This window comes from Thunnus thynnus, chromosome 18 (assembly GCF_963924715.1).
Source record: "Thunnus thynnus chromosome 18, fThuThy2.1, whole genome shotgun sequence".
Lineage (NCBI taxonomy): Eukaryota > Metazoa > Chordata > Actinopteri > Scombriformes > Scombridae > Thunnus > Thunnus thynnus.
This window is the reverse complement of record NC_089534.1, coordinates 25,828,196-25,851,169: the sequence shown is the minus strand read 5'-3', so window position 1 is coordinate 25,851,169 and position 22,974 is coordinate 25,828,196. Positions and strand designations below refer to the sequence as shown.

The 22,974-nt window shown below is 39.5% G+C and overlaps 1 protein-coding gene across 1 annotated transcript in view; it reads left to right on the top strand.

Moving 5' to 3' along the window:
- ptchd4 (patched domain containing 4) overlaps positions 1-22,974 on the top strand; it is a 43,250-nt gene that overhangs the window by 2,695 nt on the left and 17,581 nt on the right. Inside the window, exon 2 of the mRNA XM_067572890.1 lies at positions 7,692-8,187. Coding sequence (XP_067428991.1) covers positions 7,692-8,187 — 496 coding nt within the window. The remainder of the gene's footprint in view (positions 1-7,691; positions 8,188-22,974) is intronic.

The window sequence follows — 22,974 nt, the reverse complement described above, 5'->3', positions numbered from 1 at the left end:
CATTATGTCAAAAGAGTGATATAAAGGGCCTGTAATAATACATATTCAGATTTTTGTCATTTTATCGCTTTACTGTGTCACAGAAAGTTGCACTATTATTGTTCAAATATAAATGATCTGTGCAATGTTTCATTAAAAAAAACATATTAGTGCCTTTCCTACTGGAGAAACAGGCAATTAGACTGAGTCACTTCACTGTCTTATCTCACAAGGAACAAACAGCCACTTAGGAGACTTTACTATATGATTTATTAACTACTGTATATTCAAACTCTAGACCTTCATCTTCCTTGTGTTTCTCTGCTTTATGTTAGTGTCATTTGAGTATCTTTGGTTGTTTGAAATTTCGATGAGCATTTCACACTATTTTCTGACATTTAAGAGACTGAACAATTAAGTCAGAGAATAATCGATTAGATTATATATAGATTTGAATCGATTCCAATAATCATCAAATTGAGGTGAATGACATTTTTTTTATTGGATTTTTTTGGTAGAAAGTAGGTCCAATAAAAACTGTTCACAGTGAGGCCTGTGGTTTATTCAGAGTATGCAGAACATTGTTTATGGAAAGGGAAGATGCTTTTTTGTTGTATTTTTCTTCATCTGCATGGAATGTGTAAGGATATTTCATTCAAAACTACAAATGCCAACCTCATGGTGGCACTAGAGGAAAAGTCAATGGATCATCAAAGTCAGTATGGTTAATTCTCCAGGGACCACAAATGCGCAAAATGTTATACCAAGCCTTTCAACAGTTCAACAGATATTTCAGTCAGGACTAAAGTAGTGTACTGACTGACTGACATTGCCATCCATAGAGCCACGTCCTAGCATGACAACAAAATGCTCATACATTCACCGTAACAGGTTTTCCATTACATGTATACAGTAGCCTTGCCAGCATATACTGTAGGCTACTCACACTCACATTAGCATTAACTTCTCTCCAACATGAATAACACTATTTCCATCTTGAAGGTTGATGTGACCTCTTTCTTCTCCCACTCTCCTCACTCTGGATCAACCACTCTGCACTCTCTATGTTCCTGAAACCTTTCTTTCTCTCCGTCTGCCTTTCTGATGAGCTGTCTGGGCTAATTCATTTGCCTGACTTCTTATGCCTCATCCTGCTCTTTGATGTCACAATCAGGGGTTTATTTCTGTGCTTGTTATACAGACGTAGTCTTTGTAAAAAGTCTTACTTCTTGCTGAGCTGCTGATGAACTTTAACTCTGTTCCCAGGTGAAAATGTTTAAAAATATATATTCTTTGTTTTGCCTCACTGCTTTATTTATTAGTTGTGTAATCTTTTTTTTTTTTAACTGTCAGGTATAAAAAAAAAATACTACATTAAAGAATGTGATAAGAAAAGATACACCAGACGGGGCAACATAAACATATAGGATAAAGAATTCTGTTATTGGGACAAAGTACATTTTGGAGACACATCTATTATACAAATGAATATGGTTTTGAACATTATCAGGAAGTTCAATTAGACTTAGTGTTTTTAGAAAATGAGATGTGAGAAATACCTGTCACATCTTGGTCTGTAGTTTCATCCTGAATTCACATCAGCAACCACATCGGTGTGCTAATGCCCGATGGTTAATTAGAGCTTGTTGATAGCTACTTGAGGTGCCAAAGTTGTTAAGGCAACAGATTGGACATATGGCAAGGCTGGTATGTGATTATGTGCTGATAACCGATAGGGCAAATATTTTAGTTTTTCCTTACTGACAGTGAGGGCACAGTTTGTCTCAGGTCATACAAATATGGACTTCTCCAGATTTACAGCTCTGTTAACATGTGTTGCAGTTGCATATGGAAGCTCAGAGCAGCCGTGGTTGCACATATATTTTCGTTTCACACCTGTAATCACAAGATTGCAACTTAATCATCGCGTGATTTTGAGATTAACAGGTAACATTTTCAGACCGTCCTCACCAGAAAAACGACCATATTAGTATTATTATAAGTATTAGTTTGTTCAACAGTTGAAGTGACCTATGTTTACATTTTCCCAACAAGTGACTTGTCATGTGAGTGAAACAGCCTGACTGATACTGGATTTTTGAGGCAGATACCAATACTGATATTTGAGAGCTTGAGATATACTGATAACTAACAGTTTTAATAAGGATCCCTAAAGTTTACTTTTTTAAAGATATGACCAAGATATATACTGAGCAGGACATTTTACATTTGAACAATAAACAGACAAACTGTAATGTCACCGTTTCTAAATTAGATTTGTTAATTATTATTATATGCATATCTTTGGCATTTTGATACTGCAATTTCTTGGTGCTTTTTTTGTAACTTATTCTACACATTATGCCAGTACCCATATTTTTGTGATAAGTTGATACTGGCCGATATATCATCCAAGCTGGCACAAGAGACTACTGTTAATATTCTCTCTCTACAGTTAATATTGTTTTTTTTTTTAACCATGATCACAATGTCTACGTAACCTTAACATTCACCAGTTTTAGCTGCTTAAACCTAACTAAATTTTGACTATAGATGTGGCAGATCAGAAAATGGTCATATTGGTCTTTTTGAAATAGAAAGCTATATATTTTGTCATTCAGATTGGAGGACATGTTGACATTTTGTGGGGCCATAATCTTGAAGTAACAATTTTACACACAGCAGTCTGGTGAGCACAACACCAGACCTACTGTATTTGAGTCACTAAAATAAAACATAATGAGATATTACAGGTGAGAATGTTAAATCAAATAATATAATTAAATCAAGATCTAAAAATTAAGGGCTAAAAATATTAATGAACACCACAAAATCATAGTTTGTGTTCATATGATTGATTGATTGATTGATTGATGGATGAATTGATTGAGATTGTGATTAGTCTGGATCAGATTTTGTGGTACTTATTATTTAAGCCCATAATCTTGAGATACCGGTTTGATATGTCAAGATAATGAGATAATTAAGTTGTCATCTTATGATAGTAAGTGTCACTAAAAGAGCATCTCTGGCTGCTCGGGGCTTCCGTAGTAAAAGCTCTTATGGTCAAAATGGATCAATATATAAAGACACTGTTGTGTGACTTTAGCATTACATTTATTCTAAAACTAATAATATTGTGTTTGACATTATCAAGCTTCTTGTTACATTCATGAGTGGATTGTGAAATTGAGTGCTGGATTGAATTAAGTTATTAGGTAGTTTGGGTTGGATAGTGCATGGCAATGTCAAGCTAAGGTCAACGTTTGTTTTACACCCCCATTCTCTTTAATAAATCATAAAACTGGAGGTGAGAGTGGCAGCAGCAAGCCGAGACACTAGGGAAACAGCTGATATGCAGAAGCAGGTCTGTGACAGGTTAAATGCTGCAGAAGACAGGATGTGATTGGAGGATGGGAGAACAGATGAGGCACTGGTTGATGGGGCTATCTATATGTGTGACAGTAATTGGCTTGCCCTAGGGTGCGTTTGGATACATGGCAATAAAAAACACTTAATAGTATGAATGTCTCTTGAAACTGTATTAAGAACCTTAATTAAAATCTTAAGTATAAAATAGACACATGAAACAAAACATTCAAACACTCCTTTTGTTAATTTTAAATTAAAATTTGTATAGAATCACTTATTTGGACTGCAGAATTTTATAGAATTAATAACACAACACAATCACGTCATCCTGATATGATACCACTGACAAAAATATTATAATATTGAATTATTGCCTAACCCGATCCCAATAGATAGATGAGTGTAAATGAGGCCAGCAAATAAGTAGACTAGCGAACGGTGCATTCAAGGCCAAAAAATTACAGTAGTAATTACAGACTTTGTAGTTAATCTGAATTAGCATCACCACAGGATTGTCTCTGGATGAAAACATGCAACTAATAAGGTTGAGTTTGTGATGACATGAAGAACTGGCTACCAATACAGTGAACATCCCATTCACTATCTATGAAGCCCCAAATTTCACATTGCTGATGATGCATGGATTGTGCCTCCATAAAGCTGAAGGATTTGTGAGACTCAGATTTTGAGCAGTGGTAAAAATCAATTGCAGCTGAGGCCAAGATCAATATCCCAACTTTGAAGCCAGTTTTAAATGTGGCGCAAGGTGTTAACAGCAGTTCTGCTGTAGATAGCCACAGCCTAGTTTTAGATTTATAGATTCACTCACTTTGTGATATAGAGTAGTTAACACATGCACTTAGAGAACAGTTACATCCAGATAACCTCTATTCCTCCTCCACTCACAACTGAATAGGAGACTCCTGCCATGTAATCACAGTGTTTAGCTAAAACTGACCAATATCAGTTCTTGCAATCTCCTATAGCATGTAGGTAAATATTTAAGGCTCCAAAGCTAAGCCTTAACCCCTTAACTCAGAGGTATAAATGTCCCCATTTGACCCTAGACTGAGTCAACCTCCTAAAACACTGTAATTCCCATAATGCAACTCTAAAGCATCTTTCGGTAGACCTTCCCTGCCTGGAAACCATCCACAATTTTCTTAGATTCTCTTTGTCATTCCCCTCTGCGGCTGCAGAAGATTATACTTTCATATGTAAAATTGGTGGAGTGCGTCTTTAATCAAAGGACATGCATATACAAAAATATCAATATCAATTAGATTAGAAAACAGTAAAGGCTGTGGGTGGTTTCTCTGACGCATCTTTCTCCACCTCTCTTGCCACTCACTTCCATCTTTTCTAAGAGAGCTCGGGAGGTGTCACTTCCCCCCTTTTCACATATCACTCAGCTGCTCACTGATATCACATATACACACATACTCACCTTTGTGTGGTGCTCCATCCCCCACCTATCTTCACTCTCTCATTCTGTCACACACACTGAGAACTATATTTTCTCTCTCAAAAGGGTGCCACAAACAAGGGTAGAAAACAAAGTGGATATACTGTACCTTGGGCTTTTTCAGAGCTGAACAGGCATTTTGCAAGTAATATAGTTCCGTGTCTTAGATTATCAAATACATACTTGCATGTGTTTCAGCACAGTGATTACAACAATAACACACAGTCTAAGCATGCATTGTCGCTGTGTGGGATGCAAAAGTTTACAGATAAGTGTGTTGTGAATATTGAGATTCATTTGAAATGCTTTAGTGGAGTTACAAAGTCAGTGTGGTAGATTAATTTGAGCTTTGTGCAATTACACAAGTGAAATGAGAGCTAAAGCTTTGGGAGTTCCCTTAGCAATTTCTGAGTGATTACATTACATAAACACACTTGTACACTGTCAAAAATGACAAATTTTAGGTGCTCAATTGGATTGTTTTTGAGAGAAAAATAACAAGCAGATCTTGGCAAGTAAATTGACATGTTTGAGGTAGTCAGTGATAGTCAGAAAACCTGGCTGTTGACTTATGGATGGGATCAATTATTTTATGTTAAAGTGCAGTGTCCTCAACCACTAATTCATCTTGTTGCCCACATAATGCCAAAGCAGAATAATGCATCCTTTTTTTTTTTACAACAGTAAATTGTTTACAGAAATTGAAGCAAACAATCACAGGGATTTATTTATCTAGAAGCATGAGATTTATATCAAGCTCCCCGCTGTGATTGCGGCTGTTTGATTGTGGTGGATTATTGTGCTCATAACAAGATAAATCATATCTACAATAAGCTGCAAATTAAAGTTGACATTGTTCTGGTTACGACAACAAAACAGTGTCACGCAGGAGTTCAAATTGATATAACAATGTGTGTCTTGGTTAGTTGATTAAATGGTCTGTGGACATAATTACTATGTCAGTGTTTTAATATGCTGTATATTTAAACCTGGTGGATATAGTTTCGATATAGCCTACGTTATATGCATGATTGAATTAATCATTCTAAAATTCTGAAAATATAGCCTACTGTAACTTTAAATGTGTGATACATCCAGAAGAAATCATGACTGAAAGGTCAAGTCAGTGTGAATTCTCAAGCTGAACTGTATTACTGCCCAAATCAGAATCAAGCTTTTTGCGTTGGAGCTCCTCTCACTGTCTTGAAAACTTGTTCAGATCAGCTGTTTAGTCGTATTTCAAGCATGTCTGGAATTTCTGACAACTATTGTATCTCATACTTGAAATGTGGTGAAAAGTTTGCTGGCAGTTACATCTAAATAAAATACACTATTAACACTAATAAAATCAATTTTAGCTCATTGAAAAGTAGCTTTGCATTGTTTGTTTGCTATCAGACCATTCCAAATAAGTAGCTCTGTACAGATTACTAAAAGTGAATTTAGGCAATTTAAAAAATACTTCCTGGTTAAAAATGTTTGCATAGCCACTAAAGTAAGATAAAGAATCATGATGTGATAACTCTGTTACTGACTGGATGTAATAAACTATTAACTTAACACTATTTAACTTAGATTCTGCTATTTAGCTGTTTATGATAACTCAAAACTAGCTAAAACACTGACATGGCTAATGGCTCAGTAAATACAGGAAGCCCAGCTAAACTGACAAAAATGTGGTGTGACTAACAGCCAGTTTATATGTAACTAACATACAGGCAACAGTCCTGCACACTTAAAAATGATCAAAGCTGCCAAAAAGTTGGGTAGACACCTTGGGAAAAAGCAGCAACATTTCTGACATTTTGTCATTAGCTAAATAAGTATGCGAACATGCTAATTAGGGAAACGTTGCTAGAGCCTCGAACCATGAAAAAAGTGCTCATGTAGTTTTAGTTTTACTGACCTAGACTGAACTTAGAATCCAACACTGAAGATTGTAAGAAGCAACTTCTTAACGTCATAGCATTATGCATCAGGGTTGCATACTGATGTGCGTTCAAAGGGTGAGGCAGTTGCCTTGCTTACATAATGAGTGAATGAATCTTTGTCCTGAAGTGAAATAAATGATTCAAATTAGAACATTAGCAAAGTTAAAGCAAAGCATTTGAATTCACAGAAAGTATGTTTTGGGTGTGTTCCTCTGATTTACAGTGCTCTTCCCTGGATGGAGCTTGAGAGTAAACTTGCACTGTTAGATATATAGATGGTGACTAGCAGCAGACCTGTGGGTAACTAGTAGTGCCTGAATGTACATCCATCCTTTGGTCACCTTCCTCCTGAGCTGTACTCCTTAGAACACAAAATATGCTCTAACTGTAACTTTTGCTATACTGTACATCTACAGAGCCTGGCAACATTTTCAGCCCAAGCATGAGACAATGACCTCATGTTGCCATGGTTCTGTTTTTCTTCCTGACAGACTTTTATTGTCCCAGCTGCCTTATTGAACTCTGCTCTGCACACTTCTTATTGCACAATTACATTATCTCCAAACTCTTGTCAAAGTGATGTTGTGCGTATGCTGTATGATTAAATTAATTCAAACATTACAATGAGGCAGCACACCAACCTTCACAATATATCACCCATTTCTGTCCACAGTTGTAAGGGGAGTTCAAGTTATATGGCAAATCAACACTGAAGGAAATAGGGCAGAAAACTGCTACTGCACTGCTCTCTGTGGGTTGGAACTTTGTACTGTAGTACGCTGCAACTCTGGATGCTCCACAGCCTCTGGTGTCAAAGAGAAAATTCCCTCTTTTTACATTGATGGTCAGGTGCATTGAAAACAGGTAGAATGATGTATTTTATCAAAAACTGTACCCTTCATCTGTCTTTACTCATCACCCTCCTCCCTCCAAATCCCCTGCAGGACGGCCGTGTGTCCTTCATCGGCCACCAGCTGGGCGGCGTGTCCTTCTCGCCCAACAGCCGTGACCAGCAGGTCAAATTCGCCCGCGCTGTCCAGATCACCTACTACCTCCGCAACCATGGACCAGTGGTGCAGGATGCCATCGCCGAGCGCTGGGAGAACGAATTCTGCGCCCTGGTCAGCCGGCTGTCCACAGCCGAGGCGCCCCATGCACCTGACCAGCTGCATATCCAGTCGCTCACCTCCTTCAGCCTGTGGCAGGACTTCCACCAGACAGGCGTGCTTGCCAAAGGGGAGGTGCTGGTCAGCCTGGTGCTGGTGCTCCTGGCCGCCACCATCTCCAGCTCCATGCGGGACTGCCTGAGGGGGAAGCCGTTCCTAGGCCTCCTAGGCGTGCTGACCATATGCATCGCCAACGTGACAGCTGCAGGGATCTTCTTCATATCAGACGGGAAGTTCAACTCTACACTGCTGGGGATCCCGTTTTTTGCCATGGGTGAGTGATGAGTGAGGGGGGGGGGTGGGGGGTTCGTGACTGAGACTGACTGTGTGTTGCATGCGTGTGTGTGTGTGTGTGTGTAGTGGTTGGTTAAGGGGGCTTATCAGGGGCTGACACTCGCAGCGAATTGATTGGGGAGGGGATTAACAGAACTGTGATGGGCTTCTCCTCAAAGGGGATTCCGGCAGTTCGTTGTGGTTGTTGCTGCAAAATAGGGAGAGTGGCTGTGTGTGTCTGTGTGTGTGTTTGTGCATCACATCATTTTGTCAGGCAATTTTGTGTTTTTTTTCTGTGATTTTAGCTCGGAAGAGACAATCAGTTGTTTTGCAAGGTTTTTCATTAGTTTACTGAGCTTCAGGTGATGTTATCATCACTGTAGTGGGTTTAATAATAAACTCTATTAGAGTGTATATCAACCGTGAGGAGCTACACAAAGCTATCGCATATGAGAATATCAGACTATTGTGTGGAAAAGAACAGTTGGAATTAATGCTTAAGCCCACAGATTCATTTTTAAAAAGATACATTAATTATGTATTTCAGATTCACATTTGAAGTGATAAAGTATTAATATTTTAGTGGTGTCATGCTTCCCTAATTTGGCACATTTATTGCAGAAAAAAATAACAAACACTGCAACTTTTTTTCTAAAGATGTAAATGCTTAAAAACAGATGTCAAATACATAGTTTAATTTTTAAAAAAATGCTCAGTAATTTCTTAAAACAGCTGGGAGCTGTAGCTTTTCGCAAATAATGTTGCTCAACCAGGAGGAAATAGTCCATTTGTCATGCGTTAACACACATTTGAAGTATTTACTACACCAGAACAGGATTGAGTCAAGATGAACTTGGTGTGTGTGTTCATGGTAATGAAGGAACATGTCACCCAGTGTAACGGTGTGGCTCACTGATGTATTTTTGAACAATAATTCAACTCTATGGCATAGAGGAATAAGATATCAGGCTTAAGATACATAGACACTTTATCAAATGTTGGATCAATTCATTCTTGGTTTAGTTTTTTTCTAACAAGTCCTCCAAATTAAACGACCAAATGTGTAGTTTGACCATGTGACTCCAGATTGACACATAGGAGTGTTTTCTAATCTGGCGTCCCTATCGGCAGGAATTGGCAAGACATCATTTGTCTGTGCTTTCCGAAACAGAAACACATCACTGTTAAAAATAATGATGTTTTATGATGTGACAATGCTGTGGTTAAGGTCTGGTTGGGTTTAGGCACAAAAACCACTTGGTTAGATTTAGGGAAAGATTGTGGTTTGGGTTAAAATGGTCACTTTGTTAAAGTTAGAGAAACAAATGGTGTGGGTTAAAGTTACTACTTCCTTAAAGTTAGGCAACCTTCGTCATCATGGCTACAATAAAAACCACAGGGTTAAGGTTAGGGGACGCTCCAAGGTTTGATTTTTTAAAAACTGTCCCAACTTGTGGCTAGAAATGGGAACAGTGGTCCACTGTTGGGTTATATCCTCCATCCACCCCACCTCTTCCGAATCTGTCACTCAAACATAACTATATCGTTTTTGGGCGACTGACTATTGTGTCATTTTTCTTGAGAGAACAGTTTTGTCTTTTCATGAGACTGGTTGACAGTGAAAAAATATAGAATATCAGCAGCCTTATCCTTTAATGTTTCACCAGATTTTATCTCTCCTCTCTCCTTTTTCTTCCTTCATTTTCTTCTTCAGAAAATACCGCACAGTATATCTTGCATATCTTGCTTCCTCCCTGTGCACTCCTAAGGTCACTGGATCCCTTGGGCTTTGGTACAGCTCTGCTGCAGGCTGGCTGACATAACTGAAGTTTAAGTAAGACTCAGGAACAGGAGGTTGGATCAGCTCCTTGTGACCTAGAGGCAGGGGAGGAGAGGAGAGGGAGGAGGTGTGATGCTGGGGGGCTAAAAAGGAAAGTCAAGGAGAAAAGAGCGAGGTGAAAAACGTGTGTGATGTATAGGGAAGTAAAAAAAAGGGGAGAGGAGAGGGTGATGAAGAGGAGGCAGGGAACAGGCAGAGACAGATAGAGGAAGAGGAAGAGGGAAGAAATAGAGGAGAGAGGAGGACAGAGGAAAAAGTCACATACAGAGTGAGGGAGAAGGTGGAGAAGGGCCAAGGAGATGGAGAGGACTTGATTAAGTCTGTAATTTCTTGTGACAGGACCTCAGAGGCAGCAGATGTCCACCGGCCTCTTGGGAGGTCCTGACTGAGACACACCCCTATCACTATATCAACGCCACATCAGGGCAGACACTCCGAACAGAAATGGATACTGATTTTTTTCTACTAGATGACCCAATCTACAATGGTAGTGTGGCGCCCCCTGTTGAGACTTCCTCACCCTACGAAGCTTTGTTTAGATCTTAATTCAATTTTACCAGTTTATATTGGTTGCAATAAAGTGTTATATGTGATAACATTAAAATAGGCTAGTTGAAAGGCATTTGGCCCAGTTATTTGAAAAACATATATTTTCAACTTTTGTGCTAATGAGTTAGCCGGCAGCTACTGTTATCTATTGGTAAAAAAAACCCATCTTTTCTGAAGCAGAGGTATACAGCCATGTGTGAGCCTCCTTCTGCACAGTCTCATGATTCATTTGTGGTGGTGATATACACTATAGACCTAATTATCTTATCTGAATATAGTCCCTCTGGCTTTTAGTTGGTTCTGGCTCCCATCATCCCTTCTGTGGAGACTATAATAACACTTGGGACCACAGTGTACTATTTAAAGCCCCTATGTGTAGAATTATATTGTGATCATAGCATCTGTTAGATTATTCAAATGGCCTAAATGGCCTTTTATTTGTGGAAACTTAGGGATTAGTCTTGTGCATTTCTAACTGCCACAGTGTATTTTTTGACACTACCACTAGCAGATGCCAACGTTTGAAATCCAACCTAAAGAGTCTTTAAAGTTAACCAGGGTGGCTCTGGCTCAGGAGGTAGAGTGGGTCGTCCACTAATTGGAAGATTGGCGGTTTGATCCCCGGCTCCTCCAGTCCACATGTTGAAGTGTCCTTGGGTAAGATACTGAACCCCAAATTGCTCCCAAAGGCTGTACCATTGGTGTGTGAACGTGTGTGTGACCATTAGAAACTCCTCCTGATGAGTAGGTTGGCACCTTGCATGGCAGCCTCTGCCATCAGTGTATGAATGTATGTGTGTGTGAATGGGTGAATGTGGCACATAGTGTAAAGGCACTTTGAGTGGTCAGGAGACCAGAAAGGCGCTATAGAAATGCAGCCCATTTACCATTTACCATGAAACACTGGTAAATGTTTAAGTCAGCTTTGTGTTGTTGTACTCTCTCCTTTTCATGTTTTCCACATTTAATGTCACACACTTAATGTAAATGTATTTATTTAAAGCTGCAGTCATAAATCATTTTTATATCAACAATGGATCAAATTACTATGTGTCATGTGAATCATCAAAACATGTTGCTTGTTTTGATGAATCCACACTCAAACAGTAGACAAAGTTAGCGAAATGTTAGTGAACATAGTGGAGCATTTAGCTGCTAAAGAGACCGATATTTCCTTCAGGAGTTGGTGGAGACCAAAACAGGCCTAAAAGGAAAGTGAATGTTGGACTTATGTACGTCAGGTGGTAATGCTAATGTTGTTCCGTGTCTGCCAGATGTGTACATAAGCAACTCCTTGGAAACATGTTCACCATAACAACTTTATACGGTTATAATATGTCAGTGTTGTATTTTCAACTTGTTCGGGTGCCCCAATTGGCCAAAAATAAATTAATTAATGAATACAGCTTTAAAAATAATGATTTTGTTATAGTGCTGAATAGTTCAAATTGGTGGTGCTGCTCTTTTGAATATGTGTTTTTTGCCATCTATATATCAAACAAAACAAATCAAAAATTACAGTGATATCTTATTTTCTGTAATATGCTTTGCTTTGAAATTGAGCTTTTGTGGCTCTACACATCAGCATGAAAATCAAGCTATAAACTCTCCATAGAGCCCTGAAACAGTACTGTGTGTGGCATGTTCCTGGGAGCATATTGGACCCCATCACTGTGAAGTAGAGGAGATTTGGAACAACCAGAACTTTCATCTATCCGTGCACCTCTCTAACTATCAGGCCTGTGTGGTAGAGTGGCCAGATGAAAGCCACTCCATGAATAAAAGCAATATGACTCCCCAAATGGTGTATATCTGTTGGCACTCGAAGCCAAAAAAACTCTTCAGTCTGATGAGACGGAAATTAAACTCTGACCTAAATGCCAAGTGCTATGTGTGGTGAGGTACCACTCGTCACTGTGAGGCGTGGTGTTGGCAGCTTCATGCAATTTGTAAGCTTTTAGCAGCAGCCAGGAGTGGAAGAACAGTTAGTATTCAGTCATCAGACGAGGACAGCTGAAGCCAACTTAGGAGAAGCAACTGAAAAAAACACACAAACAACTTCAAATGGTGCAAAGATTATTGGTTCAACAACAGCAGTGTTGAGCAGTAACTTTTTCCAGTAATGGGTAGTGTAATGGATTACAATTTCAAAGTCAGTCAGTTACTAATACCAGTAATGCTCTGTTACTTACCAGTAGTTTGATAGAGGATTGATAACTGTTTGGTCTCTGTGCATTCAGTGTCTTGACTGGTCTGCTACATGCTAGCTTTGTCTACTCTTGTTAAACACAGAAAGTGAAACACATAACTGTGGAGGCTTTAAAGTTGGTTACAAGGCCCCTTGAGTAATGAAAGTACAGTAACAAGTAATCTAACTAATTTATTTTGCTGTTCAGTAATTAGTAAATGAACGATAAATACTTTTTAAAGGAATAATATGTAATTGATTACATTTTTCAGGTAACTTTCCAACATTGAACTTTAGGCACGGCACTATTTTTCAATACTTTACCAATACAGTACCTGTTTCAGTACCAAATTTGGTACAGATTTCGATACTTGGTGCTACAGACACACTTCAGTGGATTCAAGAAACATACTGAGATTTGAGACCCAGCCCTATCAGGCACACACATGGAACTTCATAGTAATAACAAACAAAATTATTTTTGTAACAGTGTCACAAAGTTTGATAGCATCCATGTAGTTTCTACCCTCAGAAGCTGAAAATGTAGAGCTGTGTCATGGTTTCCCTTCATGTGTTACATCAAAGCCTTTCTTTCACATCGTAGTAAAACTAATCCATTATTCTCTCTGAACAATCTAGCTAATGTCATCGCTGGCCTTTGAATCATGCAGAGGAAGAAACCCTGCACAGGGCAGTTACCGCCACATGCGGGCAGACCTTTGTTTAATATGGAGCAGCTTCTCCTCCTGTCTTTCTCCCCTGTGTCTATCTGCCGTGTCATCTGCGAGCTGGTCAATTACTGCTGAGCTGAGCTTGTCACTTCCTTCTCTCTCTGGATATGTGATGGCTGTTAGAAGTGTAAAAACAGGCAGAGAGGGGAGGAAAGGAAAGAAACCAGAGCAGGACTAATGAAACATACAGTACATGCTCTGACAGAGAGAAAGTGACGGTTTTGTCTTTCTCCCCCAGGATCTGACAAGCTTAAATCAGCTCAGTATATTGACCCTCCCAAACTGTATTTTATTTACTTAACACAACAGGCAGCAACTGTACACCCCCTTGGGACATGATGGTGCTCCTCGATGCTGAGCTGTAATCCAATCTTTTTCACCTCAGCCATATTTGACTCACAGTGAGAGCAGAAATTGTTTCAAATGGCTACCTTGCATGAACCATGAGCAGGTTTGCGTTTCTGTTTTACTGTGGGTGGAAAGTCAAACAAATGCCTGCCACCATAATCAGTCACAAACTTTTTTCCCATTTTTGTTAACAGCAGTATTGAGGTTAGGAGGTTTTGAAAAGGCTGGATTACCAACTTTCCCTAGACCCCTGACCCTCTGGGTCTTGAAGGCTCCAGATTCACTGTGTGGCAATAAATTTGTTATAATTTGATAAATGTTTGGTAAAACTACATGCATGTGTGTATGCATTCAGTTTTTAATGAGGGTCTCCTTATAAATAAATTTGTGTTTTTATCAAACTACCACAGACTATCATGGTTCATTTTTGCCTCACAGGCTCCCCAGTGGGCAATCAAGTTGAAACATTTTCAACTTGCATGGATGTGTCTTTGTGCCAATTTGTGCTGCTCTACACTAATTTGTGTCTACTTGTACTTTCATTCACTTTGTATGCTTCTCTTGCACTGTGTCTGAACAGTCAGTAAGGGAGTGCATATGAGGAGAAGAACGCAGACTATCATTCCAACCAAAGTTCACAGCAGGATATGTTTATTTTCAATGCAGTAGGTGTTACAATGGACAGATGGGCTCTATTATGAAACCCCCAAAAATGATTGCTTTATTGATACCTTACTTTCTTGACTATACTCATGGTTGTCTGCAAAATCTTTTTAGCATTACACAAAATAATAAACATCTCATTAGTGCATTAGTGGAAACTACAGTATAATACATTCATACATTTAGTATAATAACAAAATAATGACTGAAATAAGAATATCTGATCAAACAAATTATAAACAAGACTGTAGGTGTGTTCAGAAGGAATGTAAAGAAAATGTGAGAGGCATTTGCATGTACACATCTGGATCATGGATGTATTATGGAGAACTGGATACTGTGTTCAAAGATGGCGTCTATTCATTCCTATTAAAGTTGCTCAGTGGCGCATGAAGCCAAAAAAGTCCACTGTAAAGCGAGTCATTTTGCAGGGGTGCTTAGAAAAATGTATTCACAGTTTTACAGCTGCTCCTTTTTCAATAATTGTGTGCAGGAAAAAATACTTTTTGGGCCAGTGTGCATCACATGACAGACTCGGAAGTTCGAACTTCAGGGTTAGGCAAGTATGTCAAATTGACTTCACAGCCCATCGCTTTTCCTGGTTGCCTGCTGTGGACATGACTGCTCTAGGTGGTACAAATTGGAATAAAGACGTATCCAGTTGAAAATGTTTCAACAAATGTTGCCAGCTAACTTCAGCTAACAGCTAAACAGTCGGTACTTTGGCTGCTTCTGCAATCAGTGTTTATTTCTCTGTCAAATTCAAACAAATAAAGCAAGCCAAATATTTGCTTTGTCTTCAATTTTAAATTCTACAGTTACATTGTGATAACTTTTGGATGTTAACTGTCTAACTTTGTCTCTTCAGTGCCTGGGAAAATTTGGCTCACTATTTGGCCAATGAGATCTTTACAATTTTAACATCTATCATTTATGTAATGAAGGTTTACAGCATTTGTGCACTCTTTAATGACAGAAGGCAATACTTGAGTGTATTTACATGATTGATTGTCTTTATGGGAATAATGTAGCAGGTTACGAAAACATCTAAGTATTTGGTGAACTGCTCCTCTCATGTATTTAGAAGTTTGGTTGAGCTGTAGAAGGGTCATTAACAATGTTTTCATGGAAAGTTCTCTCCCTCACACCCGCTCTGTGTACTGCCACATCAATCTCAGCCTGTGATGTTCCTGTCAGTGGTGCTGCATGATTTACAAGCTGTTTGGAGTTTTCTCTTTCTGGACCTTGATGTTTTTACAGACTGATATTTTTTTATCCTGTGAGGGCAAGATAGATAGTGACACTCATTCACATTCGCAGCCAGTCACGCGGTGCGGCCATCTCTGCTGATGGCGAAAAGCCTTTTGGGAATTCCTGCCTGCTTCTATAAGTAGGGCTGGATGACTGATGATCGATCTATGGATGTTATTGCCGTGAGTGGTTCTGGGATGATGGTGGTATGACAGCTTCAGGGTCGTTATTAAGGACTACAGGGAGGAATTATAAACCAGGTCTATATGTCAATTAATATAGCTCTATGGTGATATAGTCCCAGATGGAAAAATACATTGAAGCTTTTTGGAGTCTATACAATATCCACCTCCTAATGTTACCAACAGAATTTGATGTTGCTATGGGCAACAGGAAGACATGTATTTTATTCTGGCAAATGAATTTATTACTGGTCCCATTCCCAGTATCATGTTCTAGTTCTTCTCGTGTTTAATCTCCACACATTTCTTCAGTCTTCAGTAGTATGTGTCACTGCATCTCTAATTGTGACTGTGGAATTTGCACTTTGCTGTATTTATAGTACACGGAGCCTCTGTTTCCTACAGGTAAACCTGATTTCAGTGGCAGGAAGGGAAAGTCACAGTTTAATCAAAGCAGACAACAAGAATAACAGAGTTTCTGAGTGTGCCATATCTGCATGTTCCCATGGTGATGTGGCCAAGGTAAACCTAGAAAGACACTTATATGCTTCCCAGAAAGAGGAGGTCTCATTCTGTTTTCCTCAAAATACTCTACTGCCTGTCCATTATGTGCAGCCACACACACACACTATGCTTTTTTACTTTCCTAGGTAAAATGAAGCAACTTGAAGGGGACCTTTTATGCTTTTCCTTATTTTCAGTCATATATATGTAATGTTACAGTGTCAGATGTTTATATTAAACATGGCCAAAGTGTCAAATAATGAGGTAAACATATGTAGAAGTAATCACTGTGAGCGAAAAGCACCAGCTTCAGACTGTTCTGAATGCTTAGTTTCCAAGGTTTTTTTCTACTTTCAGCCTGAGCCGACATCATCTCATGACATATTTCTTTATATGGTCATCTGCTCCACTCAAGACCTTGGCAATGCTCCACGAGAGCCGAGACATTGCGGCATTGGTTGGTAAACCACCAAACGCGGGGATACCTTATTTTTTCAGCATGGTAAGAAAAAAACCATACTGTCACAGCCCTAACCAGTATCAAATATTTTAGAAATGCTGCCAATCTGTTTGGGTCCCACCTGCTTTAGGTAACACCCAATAATAGCATTGTTATGGAGGAGGGTGTTCCCCCCCACCCCCCCAGCAAAGCAGAACTCAGGTACAGCTATTCTCCTCCAAGTTTCAAGACTTTACTTTGATAGCATTCTATTCCTAACTTGTGCATCTTAAAAAAGCCTGGAAATGAACATGAATTCCCAGCAGATGCCAACAGACGCAGTGCAAAGTCTGCTGCTCAGGCATTGATTCCAGCAGCAGCTACAGAACCAAGTAGAGGCACACCAGATCATCTGCTTTACAGCCTCATTTGTCAGCCCTTTTGCATCACAGTCAAGTCATTTGTATTCCCCCACTGCCACGTTGCCACCAACTCAGTTGACCCAGCCATGGTGCATTTGTGTCTTTTCTTATATGCATATAAGTATACTTACCTGTACTTGAGTTGATCAACCTTTGGGGTGACTGAATTAATGGAAACAGTGAAAGGTCTTGTCTACGTGTAACAGCCTGGGTGTGTGTTCATGTGTGTGTAGATTTATACACATGTCATATGGAGAGATGTTCTCCAGGACCACAGTGACTCCTCCTCATTATGTCAGACAGTATTGATCTTCACATTACTGTCAGAGTTCCCTGGTCAGGATATAGCGGACCCCCACACACACTCACAAACACATACACATATGCACACAGTGTTGCCCTGTAAAGCATTGTGTACTCGACATAGCCATGGATACGCCCTATCATGACAAACAGGCAGGTGGATACTGGGAAAATCAATGAGCACATTTCAGGATGCCTCTCACACACACTCACGTGAACACACACGTGCACAGTTGTACATGTAGCATGAAAATAAACTGAGAACATACCTGGATGCAGTACATTTCCACATTATCTCACATAATGCATCTCCAAGCTAACACTAACTTATTTAAATTCAGAGCATAGCAGAATGTATGGTGTAAATGTAATCTGTTGATTCACCAGTACGCAGTAAAATCAGACAGAATTCTAATCAACTCTAGAGATATCCTTAGTGACTTTCTTATTACAGATCCCTCCAAGTGTAACATATTACATGTCATTAATCAGGCAGCTGTGTAATTCTGCATGTATGTGTGTGACGGGGAGTAATGGGGATTTTTGGCCACCAATGAGGCCGATGGCTTCAGGTCTGTATCACGCTAGAACATCACTCTAATGTCCAGGCAGAAGAAGAGAAGAGAGATGATGATACACAATGATTAGCTGCATCTTTTTTAATTTGATATTGAGATGACCGAATTGATTTTATTTTTGCCAACTTAAATGACAGTTGATGCCAGTAAATGAAGTTCCTAGGGCTGGCAAAATGAAGCTCTCGGCTGTCAACTGGTTAATATGTTCTCTGCATGCTGGTATCTGTATTATTTATGCTTGATTTTCTCAAAATAGAAACACTGCTCCTATCATTTTGATGAGTTAGCAGCTAGCTTGGTAGGCTCTTGTCGAGTGTAAATGACCAGCAGCTGGTGGATAGTGAACAATGATGATGACATAAAATGATTGGAGATAGTGCATCTAATCGTTTTTGTATTGAAACAACAAAGAAAAGAGAGTAATTTTCTAATAATGGGTACCATGATTTTGTCTTAACAAGCTGTGAAAGATAAAAAATTTAGTCAACATCAATGACAATTTTGCTAGCTTAAATGGTAGCAAACTGCAAAATGAAGCTTTTGGCAGCTCTCTCTCTCTCTGCCAAAAATAGAATTTCTGAGAGTAACCCAACTCCACATCATTTTGATGTTTGAAATGGTAGAGAGTGGACTGTGTCTTCCTGCTGTTCAAAAAGACTGTAATTTTCAGACCGGTAGGTAGCAGCTGGCTAGCTAGTAGTTAGCCAACACCAGAATAGTGAATAGAAGCTGGAACCTCACACTTAAACCTTTTGGCAACTTGAATTGAGACCTTCAAATGTCAGAGCTGTGATGAAGTTTGTCCTGTCAGCCTGCGAAACTAATGTTAGCTTAAACAGCTACAGTACAGAGCTGCCAATTAGGGCTCGTCAGTCAAATATCAAAAGTTGCTATTGTCAGACATGACTTGACAGCAGCTTGTCATTGTTAGTTCCAATAAGTGGACAACTCTCTAGCTGTTGTAGCTGAAATAAAAGCCTTGTATTTACATAGAGTAACAAACCTTATATATTGTAGAGTTTTTACACTTTTGAACAATTTCCATTAATGCTATCAATGTATTTTTGATTTTGTTCACTATGAAAATATGCAACAATAATTAGTTTTATCAAGTTGCATCATACTACCCTCTACATGTCAGTCTCTCATTAGATTTGCCATTTGTATGAGTGTGTGAATATTGACCAGGATGAGAGCCACTTTTACAGATGAGAGTCAATAAAGAGGTGCGTTGGGGGATAATCCATTTTTAATGGGACGTTCAGCAGGAAGCAGGGTCTCAAAAGGACCCCTCTTAACAGTGCTAAAAATACCATCAAAGAGTGGTGAGGCCTTGCATTTTTAATGGGTCAACAGAGAAACGGTCTAACTTTGTTCAGTGGGCATCATACTTCCTGTGACTCTATATTTTGGTCCAATGTGATATTTTTGTTCGCTGCATGTCACTAATTGCTTGTGAAGTCATTTTATATCAAAGATGAGAGAGTGACAGCAATGCCTTTTCTGTTATTTCAGAGTCATGTTGATAGATGTTTCCTTGACAGTTCTGTGAAATATTAATCACTTGGGAAAATTTTTGAAAAATACAAAGGTATTTGATTGGTTGGTTGGCTGAGTGTAATGTTAAGTGTTCCCTGTGCTCTCTGTGATTTGACATATGTTGTCGTCTTGCAGAAGGCAAAACTCCATCCAATAAATTATTCTGTGATTTATGCATGCCAAAACCCATCTCCACTCTTTATTTTCCTTTTTGCAGAATTCAGTCAAAACCACAAACAGCTCAACACAGCTAAAACATAATGCTATACAGCAAAAGCAGGCGCTTCCTTCAATGTATTAAAACTGTAAATATCAGCACCTCCAGCAAATTAATTAACACATGGGCTCTGATTTAACAGACCTTTCTGCCAGTCAAGGGGAAACACAGAACTGTGATTCTACATATACAGGCCGCTGTTACATGTCTGGCTGAATAGTTTTCTTATTGTCTGTTGATCACATGCTTTCAGTGGAATATGATGTTTGGAGACCAGTCTGTGAGTTTTGTATTTGCAGGAAGATATGAGCAGAAACAGCAGCTTATAAATAAATGCAGACATACATATACAAAAATGCAGGCAGCTCACTCACTTAAAAATAAAAAATAATCTCACAACCTAGTGTCAACACTGCACCTCTTCAACAGACAGGAAAGCTACCTCAACAAAATACACTTTGCCATATTATTACTGACTCTAACAAAGAAGCAAAACAAATATGTGGATTCTGTGTTTTGCTGCAGAAAAGCAGTATCAACATACTTTGCAGACTTTTCTTAGAGAAGGAGAGGACTTGAAAATGCAAATGACCAAATTTGCTGTTTCACACCCAGGGGCAATTCCAGAAAATCAGTTTCAAACCCAGCCAGACTCCTACTCAAAATCCAGGATAATGTTTGCTGCTGAACTACATGGGGGAGTGTGAGTGTATGTGGGTGAGTGTGTATGGCTCAGGGTAAGGGACAAAATTAAGATTCATGAGAAATCTGCGGAGGTTATATTCTTGCCAAAGCCAGCTACTGATCTGGCCAATGATAAGCTGGTAACTGGTAACTGAGAGGCCACCGATCCGGTGGGTTGCTAGGTTAGACGCGTGACATACCACCTTGGTCAGATGAATAGACAGCTTCTCATTTCCCACTGCGTGGCTTATCAAATACTCAAAACACTCATCAGCCAGACATTTCTCTGTTGTCTGTTAAAGAGATTGACACTAAAATGAGAATTGCTGGTCCACCTTAAAGGTCAGTCCACTTTAAGTGAGCCTGGTCAGGTTAGGCTAACGCGTTGTTGCTAACTTCGGGGCTAACTCCCTTCAATGGACAATTATTTTCTTTGCCTCAGTTGGTTTGTCTAGCTCACCGTTAGATGCCACTAAATCCTACACACTGCACCTTTAAGATATTATTAGGGTTTAGCAATTAACACTTGGTTAGGGTAAGGAAAAGACAACTTCCATGGTTAATAAAAAGACAAATGTTAATAGTAAGTGTGTGACAGGACACAAATTCCGATCCCCTGGATGAAAGTGTAACCTTTGATATGCCCTACCTTCCCCCACATAAAGGGCACACTGCTACCGGCATTGGCATTGGACATAAATCGTGAGATGCCAGATTGTCCAATATTGCCATAATTCTTAGAGGTTCTGGGTTGATTAAAATATATGTAACAATCCACAGCAACAGCAGGCACAGAGAGCAGCAGTACTATATCACTGTTGGTCGTATTTATTGCAGATGATAATTCAATTTCCATGATAACATGCTAAACTTCAGAAGAAATATTAAGTACATCTAAATATTCGTTTAAAAAAAGTCGAGTTTAAAACAGATGTCTGAAAGAGAAATGAGTCACTTGTTAGCGCTTGTTAATTGCAGTCTGATACTTTGCCTGAGAGCACTGTGCGAATCTCACCCCGCAGTCAGGGTAATGACACCGTCTTTCTGTAGTCATTACATCTGTTTGTAACCCACTGCAACAGGGTTAAGCTCACCTCCAGCAAAAACAGTGTATGAGCTAACAGCTGCAATTAGCAGGGCCAGCTAATGTAGCCAGCACTATGGAAACATGCATTTAAACTTAAGAGTTCAAGTGGAGAAATTTAATTCATGTTGCAAGAGACCAAGTGACTGGAGTTTATAAGGAGTGATTGCTTTTGGGCTCCCCTGTGTTTGCCCTCACTTTCACTCCCCTCATCTGTTTTTATTGAGTTTGGATCACTCCTCTGCGGTGGGACCTCCTCCTTGCGATATTGGCTCCTCTGTCATCTCCACCTGTGTGACAAACCGGCATGGTTAACAGTCATCCTGATTGGAAGAATCCACGGTGGGCGGGAGTGGCTGACACGCTCTCTCTCCACGTGATGGATGTGTTTTGGGGGTCTGCATGCCACAGAGGTTTTAGAGCAGTAATTAAGTTTAATGACTCAGTGGCTTTTTGGTGTGCGCCAGGGGAGGAGGGGACGGATATTCAGCCGGGGTCTCCATTATAGGGGCACTGTGGTCAGGCTGTGAGACTATAGTCCCCCCCCCCACCTCTCCTCTCAGCAGAAAATAGTCTGCAGGACAGCTGGTGACAAACTGCCCTCTTACAATCCATTCAGGGTTGTACCTGCATCTGGGAGAGGCTTGAGATACAACGCCTCTTGCCTCTTCATCCTTTCATTCTGAGCTACAGCTTTTCATCTTTTTCTCTCTCTTTATCCATCCCTGCTTCCTGACATACTGCTATAGTGGCAAACAGCACAGGCTATCCCCCCATTAGACAGATGGGGAACAGGGAACCCAGCCTCACATCAAAATGTGTAATAGCTACGTTGGTCCACAGAGCAAAACATTTAGTTTCACTATAACGGCTCTGTTGCCATGATGTTACTATGGACACTGCTATTGCTGAAACCACGTAGTTGTATGTTGTTTGAATCATTGTCTTTGCATTGTGTAGTTATCTGAGTTGTTATGTTGTTTGTGTTATTTCATGTAACTGTTTGATAATGTTCTTTCAATAAAAAAACGTAGATGTTAGAACACTCCAGGGTTGAATTGAATTTGAAAACCAGAATTTGAAGCCATACAATTGGCTGACTGGAGGACCTGCCCGGAAGTATTTTCTTCACTGTCACTGTGTTAAAGTCCATGTAAAGCAATAATAAATATGTGCTCTGAGTTTGTCACACCACAGAAAAATGTGTAATTAACCACTCAGCCAAATTTGAATGATTACAAAAATCGCTAGGGTTGTCTGCCATGG